This window comes from Somniosus microcephalus, chromosome 22 (assembly GCF_052327205.1).
Source record: "Somniosus microcephalus isolate GS21.2 chromosome 22, FLI_Smic_1.0, whole genome shotgun sequence".
Classification (NCBI taxonomy): domain Eukaryota; kingdom Metazoa; phylum Chordata; class Chondrichthyes; order Squaliformes; family Somniosidae; genus Somniosus; species Somniosus microcephalus.
The window spans coordinates 8,676,378-8,698,401 of record NC_141008.1 but is presented as its reverse complement, the minus strand read 5'-3'; the positions used below and the strand labels follow the sequence as shown (position 1 = coordinate 8,698,401).

At 51.4% G+C, this 22,024-nt stretch overlaps 1 protein-coding gene across 1 annotated transcript in view; it reads left to right on the top strand.

Moving 5' to 3' along the window:
* col26a1 (collagen, type XXVI, alpha 1) overlaps positions 1-19,567 on the top strand; it is a 460,733-nt gene extending 441,166 nt beyond the window's left edge. The window contains exons 14-15 of the mRNA XM_085964148.1: positions 5,430-5,514; positions 16,121-19,567. Coding sequence (XP_085820274.1) covers positions 5,430-5,514; positions 16,121-16,251 — 216 coding nt within the window. The 3' untranslated portion in view covers positions 16,252-19,567. The remainder of the gene's footprint in view (positions 1-5,429; positions 5,515-16,120) is intronic.
* Positions 19,568-22,024: the final 2,457 nt, after the last annotated feature.

The window sequence follows — 22,024 nt, the reverse complement described above, 5'->3', positions numbered from 1 at the left end:
CGACCCTGCCCATTCCCCCGACCCCGCCCATTACCACCCCCGACCCTGCCCATTCCCCCGCCCCCGCCCATTCCCCCCCGACCCTGCCCATTCCCGACCCCCGACCCTGCCCATTCCCACCCCCGACCCTGCCCATTCCCACCCTGCCCATTCCCGACCCCCGACCCTGCCCATTCCCGACCCCCGACCCTGCCCATTCCCACGCTTCATCATTACTCCAATGTAACTGTGTCAAACACTTTGACATGTTTGAACATAATAAGGCACTGTACAGATCAATGTATTGTCCTTAACAAGATTTGTGTTCAAAAGCAAGTATAATTTTCACAATATTAATCTTCTGTTCCATGGACTCACTGTAAGTTGCTACTAACTGGTATGTTTGGAATATAATTCTGTTTATTTCATGGATGTGAGTAATAATTTTGCTTCTCTGTAACGTACTCACTGCTGCTCTTCTTGGCTCATGGGCTAGTTGCAAGAGGCACTTAAAAGTTTCAAATGAATCAACCACAAATTAAGTGTAGAATATCAGACCATGTAATAGTTTACCATAGATAGTCATTCACTTGTGTGAGTTTTGGGTCTCTTATGTGCAACATGCACAGGTTATGATACCCTAAACTTCAGGTGAAACCAAATAAGGACCACTGGGGAAAGGGCGAGGAGATGGGTTGACAGTAGATGACTCCAGCTAAACAGCTAGCACTGGCACAGATATGAGTGGCCAAATGGCCTCCTTGTTGAGATACCGCGGCAAACGTGGGAGTCGAGACCAGAGCTAGTAAAACACAACTGCTTTTATTCTACCTCATGGCAAAGAGGAACTGGAAAAGCCCGCGCATCCACTTAAATACTCCCCAGACAGGAAGTGCTCCCGGCAGCCTGTCCCTGTGGGAAACAAGTTGCTGGAGGAAAGGGCCCCCAGCTGGGGGCATCTGCTTAAACTGTCCGTGCCGCCGTGAGCGGATTATGTCCAGTGGTGGCGTGTCGCCACAGGGTTCCCCCCAGAATCCGCTTAGGAGGAGTGGACGAGTCGTGACGGTGGTCTGATGGTTCTGCCGCAGCGGCTCTGAGTGGTCACCGGTCTAGTTGGTGGGGCCGGGCGGTTCGCCGCCGGCTGTGCTGGCTTGCTGGTGGGATGGCCTCTAGTTGGAGGCCGGGCCACGGGGACCTGTTCCCCTGGTTCTGTGTGCTGGTTTGAGCCGGTCGATGGAGACTGTGTCGACCCTGTCGCCGAGTCGCAACTTGAAGACTTTGTCCCCGGTTTGTAGTACCTCGTACGGTCCATCGTACGGGGGTCGCAGGGGCCCGCGGTGCGCATCATGTCGCACGAAGACGAAGCGTGCCTGCTGTAAATTTGGCGGGACGTGAGGTGCGAGTTCGCCGTGTCGGTTGACCGGAAGTGGGGCGAACTGCTGAGTGGAAGAGAAAGAGTTGAGCCGCTGCTGTTCGGCCGACCAAGGCGTGGTAGCCTCCGGAAGGAATTCGCCTGGGACGCGCAGCGGTTGTCCGTAGACTAACTCCGCTGCCGAGGACTGGAGGTCTTCCTTGACCGTGGTGCGTAGGCCTAGTAGCACCCACGGTAGGCGGTCAGTCCAGGTACTGTCCTGCAGGCCGGCGCGGAGTGAGGCCTTGAGTGACCTGTGGAAGCGTTCACAAAGCCCGTTGGCCTGCGGGTGGTACGCCGTGGTTCGGTGGAGCGTCACCCCGAGGTTGCGTGCTGTGGCCGTCCAGAGTTCGGAGGTGAACTGGGCGCCTCTGTCGGAGGTTATGTCGGCCGGTACGCCAAACCTCGCAACCCAGGTGTTAACGAACGCCCTGGCGATGTCGGCTGTGGTGGTGGAGGTCAGCGGCACTGCCTCAGGCCAGCGTGTGTAGCTGTCGACCATCGTGAGGAGATAAGTTTGGCCTTGCGATGGTGGCAGAGGACCGACGATGTCGACGTGTACATGATCGAAGCGGCGGCTGGGTACCTCGAAGTCTCCCAGGGGTGCTTTTGTTTGCAGCTGTACCATAGCCCATTGGCAGGCGAGGCAGGAGGTGGCCCAAGTCCGAACATCTCTGCTGAGGCTGCGCCGGACGAAGCGCTGGGAGAGGAGTTTAACGGATGCGCGGGAACCCGGGTGGGAGAGCCCGTGGAGCGCGTCGAAGATGCGGCGGCGCCAGGTTGCAGGGACGACCAGCCTGGGTTGGCCGAGTGAGACGTCGCAAGTGACTGCCGTAGCTTCAGGCCCGTGCGCGACCTTGGCTAGGCGTAGCCCTGGCAGGCTGGTAGCCGCCGAGAGGAGGTCTGGGTCCGTGAGCTGGGCCGCTGCTAGTTGCGCGTAGTCGACCGCGAGGTGATTCGCGCAGATGGCGGGACGGGAAAGGCAGTCGGTGACAACGTTGTCTCTACCGGAGACGTGCTGGATGTCCGTAGTAAACTCGGACACGGCCGCGAGCTGGCGTTGCTGCCTAGCGGACCAGGATTCGGTGTGCTTGGCCATCGCGTATGTGAGCGGCTTGTGGTCCACGTACGCGGTGAAGGGGCGGCCTTCCAGGAGGAACCTGAAATGGTGGACCGACAGGTGGAGCGCGAGAAGCTCGCGGTCGAAAGTGGAGTATTTGACCTCCGGGGGGCGCAGTTGGCGGCTGTAGAAGGCAAGTGGCTGCCACGCGCCATTGACCCACTGCTCGAACACGGCGCCGACCGCGTGGTCGGAGGCGTCGGTGTTGAGCGCGACCTGGGCATCGGCCCTCGGGTGCGCGAGCAGGGTGGCGTCGGCGAGCGCGTTTTTGGTGGCGTCGAAGGCGGCTGACGTGTCAGTGGTCCAGGCTACGTCCATCTTGCCGGATTTACCTCGGAGGGAGTCGTATAGGGGCTTCATGAGGGCTGCAGCTCTGGGGATGAACCTGTTGTAGAAGTTCACCACCCCGAGGAACTCCTGGAGGCCCTTGATGGTTGAGGGGCGGGGGAATTGCTGGACGGCCTGCACCTTGTTGGGTAGGGGGACGGCCCCAGCAGGGGTGATGTGGTGACCGAGAATATCGATCTCGGTTAGGCCGAATTGGCACTTCGCCGGGCTGAGGATGAGCCCGTGTTGGGCTAGGCGCCCGAACAGGGTGCGAAGGTGTTCGAGGTGTTCCTGTTTGGAGGAGCTGGCCACGAGAATGTCGTCTAGATAGACGAATAGGAAGTTCAGGTCCCGGAGGACTGAGTCCATAAGGCGCTGGAAAGCCTGGGCTGCATTCTTGAGGCCGAAGGGCATCCTCAGGAACTCGAACAGGCCGAATGGGGTGATGACGGCCGTTTTGGGGATGTCCGCGGGGTGTATGGGGACTTGGTGGTAACCGCGCACCAGGTCGACCTTGGAAAAGACGGTTCGTCCGGCCAGTCGGACCGAGAAGTCCTGGATGTGTGGCACCGGGTATCGGTCGGGGGTGGTGGCATCGTTGAGGCGGCGGTAGTCCCCGCAAGGGCGCCAGCCTCTGCCGGGCTTGGGGCGATGTGGAGGGGTGAGGCCCAAGGGCTGCTGGAGCGGCGGATGATGCCAAGTTGTTCCATGGTGGTGAACTCGGCCCGCGCGATTTCCAGCTTGGCCGGGTTGAGTCTGCGGGCGTGGGCAGAAACTGGGGGGCCGGTGGTGGGGATATAGTGCTCCACGCCGTGTTTGGCGGCTTTGGCCGAAAAGGTCGGGTTAGTGAGGGCGGGAAACTCGGCTAGGAGTGCCGAGCAGTCGTCCGTGGCTCTGGCGAGGCAGTAGGTCATTAGGCCAGCCGAACGGGCCGGGGTGAATGCACCAGGGATGGGGGCCATAGTGTTGATGTCGACGAGGCGGTGCCTCGGAATGTCGACAAGGAGGCCGTGGGCGCATAGGAAGTCGGCGCCGATGAGTGGGCAGAGGACCTTGGCTGTGAGGAACTCGCAGCGGTAGCGGCGGCCCGCGAGGTCGAGCATGACCATGCGGGTGCCATATGTGCGGACGTCAGAGCCATTGGCTGCGGCCAGTGTGATACCCCGTGTGCCGCGTTGGATTTCGAGGGCGGAGGCAGGGGTGATGCTGTGCTGGGCCCCTGTGTCGCACAGAAATTGGCGGTTGGTTCTGTCGTCGGTGACGTACAGTAGAGGCCCCTTTTGCCCCGCGGCCATCGCAGGGGCCGGTGCGGGGGGGGGTTTGAAGGTACACGGTGGCGTGCAGCGTGGGCCCTAGTGCCAAAACGGGTGTGGTAGTAGCAGTGACCCGAAGTGGTAGGGCGGTCGGGCCTAGTGGGCCGGGAAGACCGCGTGGTCGTTGCCGTGAGGTCGGGCGCGACATCGCGAGCGGACTGTGCAGAGAGCAGCCGGTCGGCCTTTTCGGCTATGTCGTTCAGGTCCGTGGAGCCAGACTCCACAATGAGCAGGCGGATGCTGGCGGGGAGCTGCCGAATGAAAAGCGTGCGAAAGAGGGCGCCGGTGTTTTTGTCGTCCGAGAGGGACAGCATGTGGGAAAGCAGATCCGAGGGTGAAGCATCACCAAGGCCGGGGAGGTCAAGGAGTTGGCAGTTGCGCTGGTAAGAGGACGTTTGAAATTTTTTAAGGAGCGCAGCCTTCAGATGTTCGTACTTGCCTTCCGGTGGTGGATCCTGCAGCGCTGCCCAAACCTTGGGGACTGTGGCGTAGGTGAGAGAGGAGACGAGGTAGTCGTACTTTGTGGCGTCGACTGTAATGTGTTTCAGCCGGAATCTGGACTCAGCTTGAACAAACCAGGCTTCGGCCAGGTTCTCCCAAAAGTCCGGTAGTTTAACCGTGGCTGCGTTTGTATCCGCCATGCTAGCTTAGGATTTGTCCTGAGCGTCGGGGTCACCAGTGTTGAGATACCGCGGCAAACGTGGGAGTCGAGACCAGAGCTAGTAAAACACAACTGCTTTTATTCTACCTCATGGCAAAGAGGAACTGGAATACTTAAATACTCCCCAGACAGGAAGTGCTCCCGGCAGCCTGTCCCTGTGGGAAACAAGTTGCTGGAGGAAAGGGCCCCCGGCTGGGGGCGTCTGCTTAAACTGTCCGTGCCGCCATGAGCGGATTATGTCCAGTGGTGGCGTGTCGCCACATCCTTCTAATTTCTATGATCTGTTCAGCCAGGATATAACTGCAGCACCACTGGACAAACTTACAAAGCAGACCTTGTCTCAGAGCTTCAGTATCCAGTCCTGTAACAGTCGATAAAAATAATTATAATTGGGGCTTCAAATGTATTCTACTCTGTCAAAATGTTATCTGCTTGGCTAGAGGCAGTGACAGACGCCCATCTTCTCAAGCATTAGTATGAAAATACCATCCAATGACAACTGCAGGGTTATCAGCAAAGCTAACACTACTACAGAAATAGCGGAAGTGACAACTGTCCGAGAATTCAACTCAAAGTCTGTTCATGCATTTCTTTTGCTGCTGCGTCTTTTCTCAACAGGGAGAAGGAGTTCAGCAGCTTCGGGAGGCTTTGAAGATATTGGCCGAGCGAGTTTTGATTTTGGAACATATGATCGGAATCCATGGTGAGTGAGGTGGAATGCTAATTGGTTAGAGATTCTGTTTTTCAGATCATTGTTGGTCACACATGGTGCAATGTAAGAAATCGAGCTACATCTTGTGAGGAGGAAGCAGTGGACACGATGGCCAAGAAATTCATTAGCCCCCGAAAACAGGCATGGGGATCGCGATGAGCGGTTACCCCACACCTGTTCAAAGGTTTGCAGGCAGCACCCAAACTTTATGCCGCTGGCTGATTAGCATGATTGCTGCGCTCAGCCCAGCACTGAACATGCTGCTGAGTGGCTGAACGCTCAGCAGGGGGCCCAAGTTCGTGCGAGGCTAGCTCCAATTAAAGCTAGCCTGCACTACTTAAAGTCAGTCTGCAACTCTTAAAACGGAGGTGCACTCTGCCTGCAGCAGCTCATTGAACTGACTGGGGAAGAGAGTGAGGGGAGAAAAAAACAACAATTATATTACAACAGGGGAGAGAGCGTGCGCCAAGGTTCTCCGATGCAGCACTGGAGGCCTTGGTGCAGGAGGTCAACTGGAGGAGAGAGGTGCTGTTTCCACAGGGGAACAGGAGGCCCTCCAGGCAAATGTGTAAAAGTGGGAGCAGATAACCGCTGTAGTGATTGCCAGCAGCGTAGTCCCGAGGACCTGGACGTAGTGCAGGAAGAAGTTTAATGACCTCACACAAGTGGTCAAGGTCAATGCACCACACTCCTGTAGTGCTGAAAAATTGGATGCTACGGAGCCTAACTTCCAGCCCGATTTGTCTACAGCTCTCTAGATATGGTAGATAGAGAATGACCACAAGTCCAGTTGGTCAACTAACATAATTGACTACATTTCCTGAGCTTTTTGCCACTCATTTTGGGGCGGTTGATGATGAAAGAGATAATCTGCCCCTTTTTTTGCATCGTTGGTAAGGCTGGATTCCTTGAGAACAAATGGATTGCAATTCAAAGGACTCTTGGAGAAATTGATATTGGAAAGCCTCCAACAAGGTTGCATTTATCCCGTTACCTGTTCAGTATCCGTGTTGTGATGATTGTGATGATAACCCTTCAAGGCTTTCAATGAGGCAGACAAATTGGAAACAGGGCATATAATAACCCTCGACGTGCAGTTGGCATTGTACTAATAGCGGAAACAAAAGAGAACCACGATGTTCTTAACTCGTGGACAGACTGACCCCGTTAGCAGCTCTTATGGACTAAAAGTGACCTCCAAGAAAACAAAAACCCATGGTACTTTTTAATGTTTTTATTCATTCTCGGGATCAGGGCGTCGCTGGCATTTATTGTCCATCCCGAATTGCCTTTGAGAAGGTGGTGGTGAGCCGCCTTCTTGAACCGCTGCAGTCCGAGTGGTGAAGGTGCTCCCACAGTGCTGTTCGGGAGGGAGTTCCAGGATGGACGCGACTGCTGCCAACGGAGTTGAAGTCATTGCGCGGGCGCAGTTTCTGTGTTTTTTCAGTTGTTCACTAACTGAAAAGAAAACATTGTCGCCATTACAAAGAAAACAGTTCCAGAGAGACAGGAGGGGCGAGGGTGGTGAAGAGAAATCGATCGCTGCTACCGAACACAGCCGCATCAGGGAAAGAAAATCTGCCCCAGAAAAACACAGGAAATGTCGATTTTTATTCATTTTCTTATTTCTATTAATTTTCTTCTCCTTTCCCTTCACACGGAGCTCCCACTCCGTACAAATAAATCTCTGCAACCCCCCCCGCGAAAATATCATACATTAACACTTAAACCAACCCACACTATTATTATATATTATTAAGCCAACCCATAGCTCCATAGATTCCATAGAGCCAGGCCTGCGATATGACTATTATTATACATTCATACTAAACCACCACAGATGGTTTCTGTGCAGCTTCCAGTTTGTTGGCAGCAGTCACTCCGTTCCAGGATTTTGACCCAGCAACGATGAAGGGACAGCGATATATTTCCAAGTCAGGATGGTGTGGGACTTGGAGGTGATGGTGTTCCAGTGACTTTGCTCTCTTCTCCTTCTTGTCATTGATGTCTTAGCAACACTCAGTGTCAGGAACACCATGATGCTCCCACAATCCAGCGTTGTTAAGGAAGCAGAGGAAAGGTTTAAAATGTGATGGTCTCATAATCCAGTTCAATCGATTACAGAGCAATCCATTGCACTAAGATACATGGCAGGCCATAGGGATGGGGCAAGGGCTGCAGCGATTCCCTCCCCTCACACCTGGGGAGGGAAACCACGTGGGAACTGAAATACCAGCGGGAACCTACTACAGTTATGATATTTAGTTTGACCCCGGAAGATCCGCCAGGGTGGAGAGAGATAGGTGGTGAAGAGCCAGCTCACCACTGATGCAATAGGGGACCTGCCAGAACTCACGATCCAGGTCATACTGTTACAACCAGCAGTCCTGGAGCTTGAATATCTTTGGATATTGATGACTGGAGCATAGCAGCAGCTACTCATCCCGATCAGCATAAAAACAAACTCCAAACTGAATCAAAAACAATGGTTCAGGCAGTAACGATGCATTTTTATAAAACCACTTGCTAAACCACAGTTGGAGAGCTGTGTGCAGTTTTATGCCTCATTATAGAAAGCACATTAAAGCCACAGAGAATATACAGTGTAGATTCACCAGAATGATACCAGGAATGAGAAGCTATAGTTATAAGAAGAGGCGCGAGATACTGGGAATATTTCCACTGGAGCAATAAAGGCTAAGAGGGGATTTAATAGAGGTTTAAAAATTGTGAAGGATTTGATAGAGTGAATGAGGAAAGACTATTTCCTCTGGTTGTGGAGTCAGTGAGTGGTCATCAATTTAAAATTGTTACTGAGACTGAGGAGAGGTTAGAAGAAATGTCTTTACACAGTGGATTGTTGGAGCAAGGAATGCTTTGACACAGAGAGTGGTTGAGACAGACAATATTGCATCTTTTAAGGGAAAATTTGATAATATATGAAGCAGAGAAAGATTAAGGACTTCGGGGTGAGAGGAGAGCATTCATGCTTTTCTTGGTGACACAAAAATCTTCCGGCACACTACCAACCCATCCGCACGACCTCACCATGATAGGCCCCGCTCCCCTTTAAGTCCTTACCTCTGAATCAGCTCCACGTCGGAGAGGCACATTTCTCCCCACCCCACCCGCCCCCTCCTCCCGAGTGGCAAGCTGCCTGTGAGTACTGGTTCTGGGCTCGCAGTTCGCCATTCATATTGAAATAAGACCCAGCCCTCAACATGACTTTGAATTGACAGCGTGAATGAGCCTCCTGTCACCTGAACGTGATCAGCCCACCCAAAGTACAAACTGTTCCCAGTGTCTTTCCTCATCCTAATTTGGTTTCCTTAAAAAAACAAGTTCAATTTTGAAAGCAGACAAAGCCTCTTTTAGGATATACGAATATAAGAAAAGAGTAGGAGGAGGGGACGGGGAAAATAGGTTGAGGTTGTGGGTGATGGTCCCCTCCCCACCACCCTTGGAGGGAGCAAGTGGGAGTGAGGGGAGAATGGTTGGTGGATTAAACATGAGTTGATTGACAGCGGAGTGAGGGGAGGGGGGATATAGAAGTTAGGTGGGAAATTCAAACAGAGAGGTAATGATGAGAGTAAGCAGGGGCAGTGATGGTCATGAAGGGGGTGGTACGTATCACAACAGGATTTCTGGAACCCTTACATGATCTTTAATATATGAAAAGCAGAAGGTTGAGGTGATGATGCGGGTTGTATTGTGCCAGATGGTGGCAGGATTCAGATTAGTGTCTGTAATTCGTTCCATGGTGAGTACCTTAACGTAGGTCAGGTTAATGAAGCTGCACTGAATGAAAGGCCAGTAGGGAGTTCAATCTCCGAGTGAGCGCAGACGCAAGCGTCATCTGCATACTGTAATTCGACGACAGAGGATGGGACGACCTTGGATCTGGACTGGAGGCGACGGAGGTTGAACAGTTTCCCGTTTGTTCTGTAAATTAGCTCCACTCCAGTGGGGAGCTTACTGAGGGTGAGATGGAGCATTGCAGCAAGGAAGATCAAGAAGAGCATTGGTGCGATGACACAGCCTTGTTTGACCCCGGTTCGTACGTGAATTGGGTCTGTGGTGGAACCGTTGGTCAGGATCACGGCTTGCATGTCATCGTGAAGCAGGCGGAGGATGGTGACAAGCTTTTGAGGGCAGCTGAATTTGAGGAGGACACTCCATAATCCCTCACTGTTGACAGTGTCGAAGGCCTTTGTGAGATCAAAGAAGGCCATGTACAGCGGTTGGTGCTGTTCCCTGCATTTCTCTTGTAATTGTCGTGCGGAGAAGATCACGTCCATTGTGCCCCTTAGTAGGCGGAATCTGCATTGCGACTCTGGGAGGAGCTCTTCGGCCACTGGGAGAAGGCAATTGAGGAGGATTCTTGCGATGACTTTCCCTGTGGCAGACAGCAGGGAAACTCCTCTGTAATTACGGCAATCAGACTTGTCACCTTTCTTGTCCATCATCAACACCTTTAACGAAGCGTACGAGAGCATGGGCCTTACAATAAACATCCATAAGACAAAGGTCCTCTACCAACCTGCCCCCGCCACACAGTACTGCCTCCCGATTATCAAAATCCACGACAAGGCCTTGGACAACCATACCTTGGGAGCCTACTGTCAGCAAGGGAAGACGTCGCCGACGAAGTCCAACACCGCCTTCAGTGTGCCAGTGCAGCCTTCGGTCACCTGAGGAAGAGAGTGTTTGAAGACCAGGACCTTAAACCCGGCACTAAGCTCATGGTCTACAGAGCAGCTGTGATACCCGCCCTGCTGTATGCCTCAGAGACATGGACCATGTACAGCAGGCACCTCAAAGCACTGGAGAGGTACCACCAACGCTGCCTCCGCAAGATCCTGCAAATTCATTGGCAGGATAGGTACACCAACGTCAGTGTTCTTGCTCAGGCCAACATCCCCAGCATCGAAGCTTTGACCACGCTCAATCAACTCCGATGGACAGGTCACATTGTCCGCATGCCCGATACGAGACTCCCAAAACAAGCGCTCTACTCGGAGCTCCGGCACGGCAAGAGAGCCCCAGGTGGGCAGAGAAAACACTTCTAGGACACCCTCAAAGCCTCCTTGAAAAAGTGTAACATTGTAGGACCGTGGGTTCCTAACTAAAAGACTGAGTTCTACTCAGGCGATCAAACAAAATGAACTTTAATAAAACAAACAGTTTTTAACAAGAAACTGCAGGATAACATCGAATGTAGGTCTGCTCTCTTCGGAGGCTCCACGAGGACTGCCCCTGCGGTCCCGTGGCTGACGTCATGATGTCATCACGTTTTGCCGCCAGTCGGGGATCACGTGATGAACGGCATGACGTCATCACGTTTTAGCCGCGCTGTTAAAGTAACCACGCTCTGTACAGTTAAACAGCATAAATAAAGATACAGACTCAGGCTGTAGCTAACATGTTGTTAAAGGAATTATATACAGGTGATCTGAGTCCTTTGGTGGCTCCACCACATGCGCCCCCCCAGAATTGTCTTTAACAGCAAAAGTGAGGCGTCGAGGAGGCCTGACAAGCCTGTCCGAGCGACTTCGGTAACCCTGCAGAGGAAGCTGATGGACGGTGGTCGAGCTGGCGGGCGGCTGTGGTTGAGCTGGCGCGGCGGGTCTGGTCGAGCTGGCGGGCGGCTACGGGCGGTCGGCCACGTTTCGGCGGTTGAGCGATGACGACTGGGCGGTCCAGGTCCAAGTGAGCTGGCTTCAACCGGTCCACCAAAATGTGATCTGGCTTTCCTCCGATGTCGACCAAAAAGGATTTGTCTCCTGATTCAATGACGCGGAAAGGACCAGTGTAAGGGGGCTTGAGCGGATCCCGGTGAGCGTCGTGGCGGATAAATACGTACTCAGCGTTCTTCAGCTCAGCCGGCACGTGGGAACTCTGTAGGCAGTGATTTGATGTAGGCACCGGAGCGAAGCATCTGGCCGCTTCCTGGTGACTGACGAGTTGCTGGGAGGCGGGCCATGTTTCTGTGGGAGAAGGGAGGAAATCCCCTGGTACTCGGAGCGGCTGGCCATAAACGAGTTCCACCGAGGACGATTTCAGGTCTTCTTTGGGTGCCGTACGAAGACCCAAAAGTACCCATGGGAGTCTGTCCACCCATCCCGCACCTTGAAGACTGGCCCGTAGAGCGGCTTTAAGTGACCTGTGGAATCGCTTGCACAGGCCGTTCGCCTGTGGATGATAGGCGGTGGTGCGATGAAGTTTGGTGCCGAGCCCCTGAGCTACAGCGTTCCAGAGCTCTGAGGAAAATTGTGGCCCCCGATCGAAAGAGATGTCCGCTGGTACCCCGAAACGAGCAACCCAACAGGAGATGAAAGCTCTAGCGACGTCTGCCGAAGTGGTGGAAACCAAAGGAATTGCCTCTGGCCACCTAGTGGTGTGGTCCACCATGGTGAGGAGATGCGTATAACCATGGGAAGGCGGAAGTGGCCCCACAAGGTCCACATGCACGTGGTCGAAACAACGCTCCGGAACAGCGAACATAGCCACTGGAGCTTTTACATGATGCTGGACCTTGGCCTTCTGGTAGACCACGCAGGTGTTGGCCCAGTCACGGACATCCAGGTGCATACCCTTCCAGACGAATTTCGCCGACATTAGCCGTTGTGAGGCCTTCATACCAGGGTGCGACAACCCGTGTATGGTGTCAAACACTTTCCGGCGCTATGCGACTGGCACGATAGGTCGGGGAACGCCCATGGAGACGTCGCAAAGGAGTGTGGTGCCTGCGGCCTGGAAACTGACGTCGGCCGCTTGGAAGCTAGAGGGGACGGTTCTGTATGATTGGACCTCTGTGTCTGAGGCCTGATCCGCAGCCATGAGGGCTTAGTCAATCCCAAGGTGAACCGCATGGACCGTCGCACGGGAGAGGCAATCCGCTACCAGGTTGTCTTTACCAGACACATGTTGAATGTCCGTGGTGAATTCAGAAATAAACGTCAGGTGACGTTGTTGATGAGCTGACCACGGTTCGGCAGTCTTGGCCATGGCGAACGTTAGAGGCTTGTGGTCAACAAAAGCCGTGAAGGGACATCCTTCTAATAAGAACCGGAAATGGCAGATGGCTAGAAACAGGGCCAGCAACTCCCGATCGAAAGTGCTGTATTTTCTTTCATTTCTCCGTAGTTGACGGCTGGAAAACGCCAGCCATTGCCACGTGCCGTTCACCCACTGCTCCTGGACTGCGCCGATGGCGTAGTCTGACGCGTCGGTGGTAAGGGCGACGGTGGCACCTCGAAGCGGGTGCGCCAGCATGGTTGCGTTGGCCAAGGCGCTCTTGGTGTTGACGAATGCCTGGTCCATCTTGGTCGTCCAGCTGATTGGATCCTTACTGGACTTGCCCTTGAGGGCCTCGTACAAAGGCTGCATAAGCAGAGCCGCCTTAGGGAAGAAGCGGTGATAGAAATTGACCATCCCCAGGAACTCTTGCAGGGCTTTGACGGTTGGCGGGCACGGGAAAGAGGTAACAGCCTCCACTTTCATCAGTAAGGGGACGGCGCCATCTGAAGTGATGCGGTGTCCCAAGAAATCGATCCGCTGCAGGCCGAACTGGCACTTTGCCGGGTTGATGCTCAAACCATGCTGACTGAGGCGTGTAAAGAGGGTACGCAAATGGCAGATGTGCTGTTCCTTGCTAGCGCTGGCGATGAGAATGTCGTCGAGGTAGACGAAGATGAAGTTTAGGTCTTGGAGCACGGAGTCTATCAGGTGCTGGAAAGCCTGTGCCGCGTTCTTCAAGCCAAACGACAGCCGCAGGAATTCAAAAAGGCCGAAAGGGGTGATGACCGCGGTTTTCGGGACATCTTGCGGGTGCACGGGAACCTGGTGATACCCCCGGACGAGGTCGACTTTTGAAAAGATGGAATTTCCCGCCAAATGGGCCAAGAAATCCTGAATATGCGGGATTGGGTACCGATCAGGAGTAGTGGCGTCGTTCAGGCATCGGTAGTCACCACATGGCCGCTGCCGCCGCCCGGTTTCGGGACAATGTGGAGAGGCGAAGACCAGGGACTATTGGACCGGCGAATAATCCCCAGCTGCTCCATCGTGTCAAACTCTGCTTTCGCAGCCGCGAGCTTGCCGGGTTCAAGCCTTCTAGCTTGTGCATAAACCGGGGAGCCAGTAGTGGTGATATGATGTTCAACACCATGCTTCGTGGCCGAGGAGGAGAAAGTGGGCCTGGTCAGCTCCGGGAACTCTCCGAGGAGCCGAGTGAAGTCATCCGGAGATGGGAACGCGCAGGCAATAGAACACGACACGGCCGTACCGTGGTGGCACGGAATCGAGTGGAAGGTGGCCGCGTTGATCAACCGGCGGTGCCGGACATCGACGAGGAGGCCATTGGCACACAGAGAATCCGCCCCTAGGATGGCCTGCGAGACTGTGGCCGTGACAAATTCCCAATGGAAGCGCTGACCGCCGAAACACACTTGGACCCGCCGTTTTCGGAAAGTTCGAATGGCTGTGCCATTAGCCGCCACAAGGGAAAAACCGTGGTCCCCAGCTTGCATATCGAGATTCGACGCAGGTAGGATGCTACACTGTGTCCCGGTGTCGCAAAGGAAACGTCGACCAGATAGGGAGTCGGTGATGAAAAGAAGTTTCCCCGAAGATCCGATGGCCATCGCAGCCGCGGAGCGCCTGTTAGACCCGGTCCTCCTTCGCCAGGAACGCTGCAGGAGCTTTTTTTTGGGGGCGAAAAGCTGCAGGGAGAGCGGCAGCGTCGTGCTTTCACACCAAAACGGGCGTGGTAGGAGCACCAGCCCGCAGTAAGAGGAGTTGGAGCCGCGTCTGTGAGGGATGGGCGTCTCGTGGCAGTGCAGCACTGCTGGGTTACGCTGAAAATCTTATCTGCTTCGGCAGCAAGCTCTGCGCTGTCCATGACCTTGGACCTGGCTAGGGCAGCCTGCACCTGCTCCGGCAGTTGGCAGAGGAATAGCTCCCGGAAGAGGAAACATTCCGGTTCGGCACCTAAGAGCGTGAGCATTTGGATCATGAGCTCGGACGGTTTGGAGTCCCCGAGGCCGGGCATAGCGAGAAGCCGGCGAGCGTGTTCTGACTTCGAGAGCCCGAAGACTTATAGCAACCGCGCCTTTAACGTATCATACTTGCGGTCAGTAGGAGGACTACCAAGGAGGCTGACGATCCGCGAGGCAGTGGTGCTATCGAGGGCGGAGACCACGTAGTAATAACGGGTCAGATCCGCGACGATGTTCCTGATGGTAAACTGGGCTTCAGCCTGGATGAACCACGCGGCTGGTTGTTGCTCCCAGAACTGTGGCAGTTTCAGAGTCACGGCGTTCATTTCCATGCTGAAGATCTTCTGCGAAAACCGTTCGCGAAAGTCGGGGTCACCAATGTAGGAACGTGGGTTCCTGAGTTCTACTCAGGCAATCAAACAAAACGAACTTTAATGAAACAAACAGGTTTTAACAAGAAACTGCAGGATAACATTGAATGTAGGTCTGCTCTCTTCGGAGGCTCCACGAGGACTGCCCCTGCGGTCCCGTGGCTGACGTCATGACGTTTTCCCGCCAGTGGGGATCACGTGATGAACGGCGTGACGTCATCACGTTTTAGCCGCGCTTTTAAGGTAACCATGCTCTGTACAGTTAAACAGCATAAATAAAGATACAGACTCAGGCTGTAGCTAACATGTTGTTAAAGGAATTATATACAAATGATCTGAGTCCTTTGGTGGCTCCGCCACAACACCCCCATCCACACCTGGGAATCCCTGGCCCAAGACCGCACAAAGTGGAGGAGAAGCATCTGAGAAGGCACCGAGCACCTCGAGTCTCTTCACCGGGAGCAGGCGGAAGCGAAGCGCAGGCAGCACAAGGAGCGCACGTCAACCCAAGCACCCCACCAACCACCGTCTGCCGCAGAGACTGTAGGTCCCGCATTGGACTCATCAGTCACCTGCGAACTCATTTTTAATGTGGAAGCAAGTCATCCTCGGTTCCGAGGGACTGCCTAAGAAGAAGAAGAGTAGGGAGGGAGGAACAAAGAGTAAATTCGTGGGGAGAGAGCCCAGATTGCCCTTGTGTATCTCTGAGAGTCTACAAATTAGAGCCAAGCCAATCAGGAAGCACTTCTTCACACAAATTGTGGCGGAACTCTCTACCCCAAAAGGCTGTGGGTGCTGGGGCTCAATTGAAGCTTGCAATACTGAGATCGATGATTTTTATTAAGTAAGGTTATGAAGGGATATGGGTTAAAGGTGGGTAAATGGAATTAAGATACAGAACAGTCATGATGTAATTGAATTATGGAACAGACTTGAGGGGCTGAATGGCCTCCTCCTGTTCCTATGTTCCTGATAATGGAATAGGCTTGAGGGGCTGAGTGAAAATAAGCTGTTTATTGTACAGCCTGGGAAAGCTCCATTTCCTAAACTCACAATCCAGGAATTAATATCCTGCAGGGAACAATCCCACAGGAGATGGGGGCTAGGGTTTCGAATGAGCCAATCTGAAACAGAAACACCCAACCAGCCCATCCGCACTGAAACCAGCTGAAACCCAAGTAAATGATTAGCTTTGTCGCAGAACTTACTCAATATCTTTTTTTCCAGATACTTCCACAGCACTGGAGTCTGGATCGGGATTCGACACATTCCTTCCAAACTTAAAGATCAAGAGGGAAGGGCAGCTACATCGTACACTCTCTGCACTGCTGGCCGGCCAGGGACAGAAGCAGAAGTAGGGGGCAGACCGTGGTGGGGTGGGAGGGCCTTGTGAACAGAGGCTGGAGAAACTATTAGAAAGCATGGTTATCAGATCATTAAAGGTGCAGCATTGGTTGGCCTACACTGGCTTGAGACCACAGAACCTCCTTCAAAATAGTGACTTGGCTTCTCATTGAAGCAAAAAACCAAAAAACAGATGCTGGTAATCTGCAACAAAAACAGAAAATGCTGGCAACACTCAGTAGGCCAGTTGCCATCGATGGAGGGAGCAGAGGAGTTAAGATTTCAGGTGTAGACCTTTCGTCAAATGTTCCAGTTCTGACAATGGCTCCACACCTAAAACATGGAGTCACCTGTTCCCTCAGACTCCAACTGACCTGCATTTCCTGATTTGCCATTGAGTTTTAGTGGCATAAGCACCCATGTACAGTGGATGCAAAGGAAGGTATTCCAGAGTGATTTGACCTACATATGCACTGAAGCTGAACGTTTCAGGAGGAGGTGTAAGATCTATGTGTCGCCAGTGAAGTTCTGTTAATGAACAACACTGGAAGCTGGCAAACTTCAATAAAGCTTCTCCTGAGTAAGAGTCAAGTACCAATCACAAGTATCATATCACAGTACTGTAACTAGGTTTAGTTATTCATAAGGCACCCTTAGATGATGTGGAGGGGGGGCAGAAATGCTCTGCTCACTGTGTATACAGTAATAGCAAATCTGTTTAGAATATCTTCACATTTCACTTAAATACCAAAATAAATCATCAACCCACTTAAGAGAGAATTCTCAGCCCATGCTTGGCTGCTGAAGGAGAAGACAGTGTGCTATTTAGCACAGTTGACCAGCATACCGACTTTCCAAGTGTAGGGTTTGGGTTTGAATATAGCAGAGACTGATTGGATCAAAGACTCTTTTCTGTTAGTTATATAATTCTCCAGAAATCACCTACAAATCGTGCTCCTTTAAGCCTGTACTAGTGATATCACAACCATCAGCCTCTAGTGTGGCTGCCTAATTAACAATGGTAATGAGTAGTTGAAACCACAGAAATTCAAACCATGGGGATAATGTGCCACTTGCAACATGTATGGGGAGAAGGCAGGGACAGGGTACTGAATTTGGATGATCAGCCATGATCTCATTAAATGGCGGAACAGGCTCGAGGGGCCGAATGGCTTACTCCTGCTCCTATCTTCTATGTTTCTATGCAACGTGTACTTGCAAGGTTTAGGGTAAAGGTTACAATTTTCCAAACTCAACAAAAATGGGCTTGTGCTGCCCCAGTCTTGTGCCCATCCATGCCTGTAGTGGGGGCAGGCAGTGCCCGCATTTCCAATGAAAGCTCTGCCCCCTATTTTGACTAGGCTGCAGGGGAGCCTGGCCCGCAGCAGACGGCTAAGAGTCAGAAAACTGAATGCAGGCGGAGGGAGCTCGTCAAAAGCTGCGGCTCACCATAAAAAGGGAAGTTGTGGTGCTGACAAAAAAATGGATTATTTATTCACAAAGGCACTTTGTGGGTAATACATCCCTTTAAAGTTGAAGGTTTAGGGGTCCTACTGCAGAAATACACCTGATAACTTTCTCACTGCCGACAGTGACGAGCAGCCTGTGGAGCAGCTATCTACAGACATGCCAAGCCATGCATGCCTCTTCCTGGAGATAAGAGAGGGTCCAGGCAGTCTACCTCTGGTGCATTTGGGCCAGGCTTGCATTCCTTTCTCATCCTCTTCCTCCGCATAGTACAGAAAGAAAGGAATCCCCCTGCAGTGGCCATTCTCAAAATTATAACAGTACCAAATGTAAGTGTGGCATCAAACACCTGCAAACATAAACAGGTCAAAAGTCGAAATTCCACTTTCAGATACTCTTTTTGAAAAGTAGAGGGTTCCCCTATAAATACTAACTAGATGCCAGCCCAGAATGTGTCTATCACGGCACACACTTTCCTGGTGAGAATCTATGGAAATTGGCAGTGTGATCTGAAGCATGTTATTGCAATACAGTAACACACTAATAGGAAGCTCTTGCCTACTCTCAGTCAGGATCCCTAAGACCCACCTTATGACCTGAATAGAAGCACATGTGGTACACATCAGGTGGACATCTGGCCAGATGGGGGTTCCTTTGGGCTTTCCAACCGCACCACTGCTCTGCACCTCCAGCAATAGCCACAGAGAAATTTTCCCTCATTTCTTTCACTATCGGGATGCAATTGTGCCCTAATTATTCCTCGTGGATGGAGAACATGGGGTTCTTGATTTGCCCAAAGTAGGCCAACATAATAAAAATGCTGCACGTTTAAACAGATCTTTCCATTAAAATCTGAACATCCAGATATTTGGAAAGATATTTCCTGACCATTTGGAAGAAGATCTGAGAGAGTTCCACATGTCTTGCTGCCTCATGCAGAAGATAATATTGTTTAAATCTTTCTAATTAAGACAGGTGTTATATCACTATGAATCCTTATACACAAGTTCATAAATACTGTAACAGCAGGTGTGTATTTTGTAAATTTAATATATATAACATTTTAGATGTAGGTTTTGCACTAGACTATTGCATTTTAACTTTCTTTAAAATTAGCTCAGATTTTCTGGGTGTAATTTATATGCCAATACAACACGTGCAACTGATATTAAGAAACTTTGATATAACCTGTCTATCCTTGCATGCTAAAGTATAGACCATCTGCAGGGTGTAAGGCTGACACATGGCGATGAGATTGGCCTATCGCACAAAACTTCGCCTAATTTGGGAGGAATTGGTCATCTCACTTAGAGAGACCACAGGGAGGGAAATGGAAAATGTACCAAGGGAGTTTCACTCTGCTATACCTCACCCGGGATTGCTTGATGCTGATACTGGGTGCCTGGAATGCAAAAAGTTCAATTTCCCAACAAAGTCCCTCACGTTGATTTATGCAAAATTTAACTAAAAATTTGACCTTTACCCACTGCATTTGCTGACCTTTACCCGTTGTACGTGTCGATCCATAACTAGTTTTATTTTACTGTACCTTTGTAATATATCTTAAATGTATCAATTCATAAGAGAAAAGCATGTTTGCATGTTTGGTATGCTGTTCACTCTCTGTCATTATATAGCATTATCATTGCTTTTATATACACTGTTGCATTTTGATGTCCTTTATGTCTGGTTGGAAATGTCGGTAGGAGACCATGCCAGCCATTGTGGTTTGCCAAAATCAGAGAACATGCATTGCACTGAGGTTGGTTAAAATGGTGACATTCAGCAGAACAGCCACCATATTTATTCTGTACACTTCCTGCTGTCTTTTTTAACTAGGCACATAAATAAAGACATTTCAAACTAGAATGCTGCTGGTGTTGAAGTTGGGTGGTTTAATGTTGTCTCTGAAATGACTGGTCATTTATCTCAACAACAACTTGTTATTTACATAGCGCCTTTAACGTAGTAAAACGTCCCAAGGCGCTTCACAGGGGTATTATAAGACAAAAACATTTGATACCGACCCACATAAGGAGAAATTAGGGCGGGTGACCAAAAACTTGGTCAACCCGTTTGTTGTTTGTGGGATCTTTCTATGTATGAATTGGCTGCTGGGTTTACCTAACAACAGTGACTGCATTTCAAAAATAATTAATTGACTGTGATGCACTTCGGGATGTCTTCAGGATATGTTACTGTGCTGTAGAGATGCTTACTGTGCTTCTCCAGTGCTTCTCCCTCAGTGACAGTGGGTGGCAATTGGTTTCTTCCACCTAATCTAGTGCTACTTCAGGGGTGGGAATATGTGAGGCAGCTGGCTGCTATGTGTTCTGAATGGCCACTTCAGATTGAGATGGTCCTTGCCTCTTCGACAGCTGTGGCCTAAGAGGGCCTCCTCCGTGGAGGGTACACTCCACCGCTGCCACAGCAATGGTGTCCCACCAATGTTCAGTTATCAGAGGAGTTCAGTGGGATGTCCAGAGATTTGACCATCCAGCACCATCATCCATGCTCATTGCAGCTCTACTGCTGCTCGTACCACCACACCTTCATCATTCATTGACGCGATGGCCAATGTACCCCCTAAGGAGCGCAGCCGGGCACCAATCAGGACGTCCCGTGCAGGTCACTCACCAGCTACTGCCGCTGGAAAAGATACCGCGCATGCGCAGCTGCGCAGCAAATTTAAAGGGACCGCGCACCCAAAAAAAAAATTAGAGTGAGCATTGGTGATGGTGGAACTAATGGCGCCAGTGAGATCAGTATAGTGCAACCTTTTGGTTCTCTTTAACCAATCCCCAAGCCTGATGAAGCCGGAAGAGAAATCTGGAGCACTAATCCTTTATAGCTCTAGTTTGAGCATAATGGATAAAACACACCAGCTGGCTTGAAGCCTCCTGTGGTGAGCTTCACTGCAAATGCTCTTCACTGGTGATGCCACACACTCAATGCAGCTTGGCAAAATTACCATGCACTGTGCACATGCAGCTGATAGACTCCTCCACTCAGCAGCCATTTGCAACACATTAATTGACACAGTTCCCAATTTTGATCCCCATGACCACCGACTCAGTTTTAAACTCAGTTCCTGTGAGGTCCATGTCCCTGGGATCATTAGCCGAGGCAGGTGTAAGCTTATCCTGTGGACAGCAGTTCCTCCTGCTCTGCCACCATCTGCTCCTGCTCTGTGTATCACCCAGTGTACTGGCTTCTAGCTCACTTTCTAAATCCCTGAGGGTGTACCCGGGTTGGTGCTGCGCAAGGATGGAGTGAGTGATGGTGTGCACTGTGAAGTGTTGAGATGTTGGGACTAAGGCTGGGCTCCGCTTCCTCTAGCACACCTAGAGAAAGAGAAGAAGAAAGGTAGCAATGGTGCCCCTGTGAGGACCTTTCAGATATAGCTTTCAGTAGGAAGAGTGACATGGTGAAGGGATTCAATATATGCTTTGTTGCCACTAGTTATTTAAAAGAATTGAATGAGGAGAAAAACCAGTAAGAAATAAAGTGGTTAACACGTACCCTGAGTACTGACAGGCCTCCTACAGCCCAACACTCTCTGAAGCAAACCTTCACTTTCACCACCTGGGTGGTAATGGGGTGGAGCGGATCGCACGCCCATTGTAGAACCTGTCCGCTTTTCAGGTTACCACCCAGGCAGTGAAGGTGAGAATTTAGCCCTCCAAGACCTCTGTCCTCAGGATTTGTAAGACTTGCGTCTCATCTGGGATTGAAGGATGACTATTGAAAATCCTCCTCCTGTGAACATTCCTTCCCTCTTGTTAAAGACTGTCTTCTGCAACCAGAGAGGAAGAAGCTCTAATTGTCACGATGGAATGTCAGCTCACAGTGGGTGCGATGTCGTGGACATACATCATGTGTTAGAAAGGTGGAGATGTTTGAGTTGAAAGCATGTGAGGAGGGCTAGTTGACAATGGGTTAGGCTGCAGTTAGAATATGCTCTCTGGGTGCCCATTGGGAGGAGTAGTTTGGGCACCGACAAGGCGCTGCACCTGTGAGCAAGTTGATGCCCACGTATTCCTCTTAGGCTGAGGCTCGTACCTAAAACATCAGCAGGAAATCAGAACACGGCTGCAGGGCTGTGAGATCTGAGAGTGGCTCAAATATCCTGGGGGGAGAATAACAATAAAGATTTATTGTTACAAGTTACGGATGTTCTGTCGTGTGCCCGTACTGCCCTAATTCTATTTATGAAATAGCATAACCTGGGGGTAACAATAAGGCCTCCTTGTGATCTGAACTAGATTCCATGTTTTTCACACATGCTCTCAGGGGCATTTCTCCAATCTTTCCTGAGGC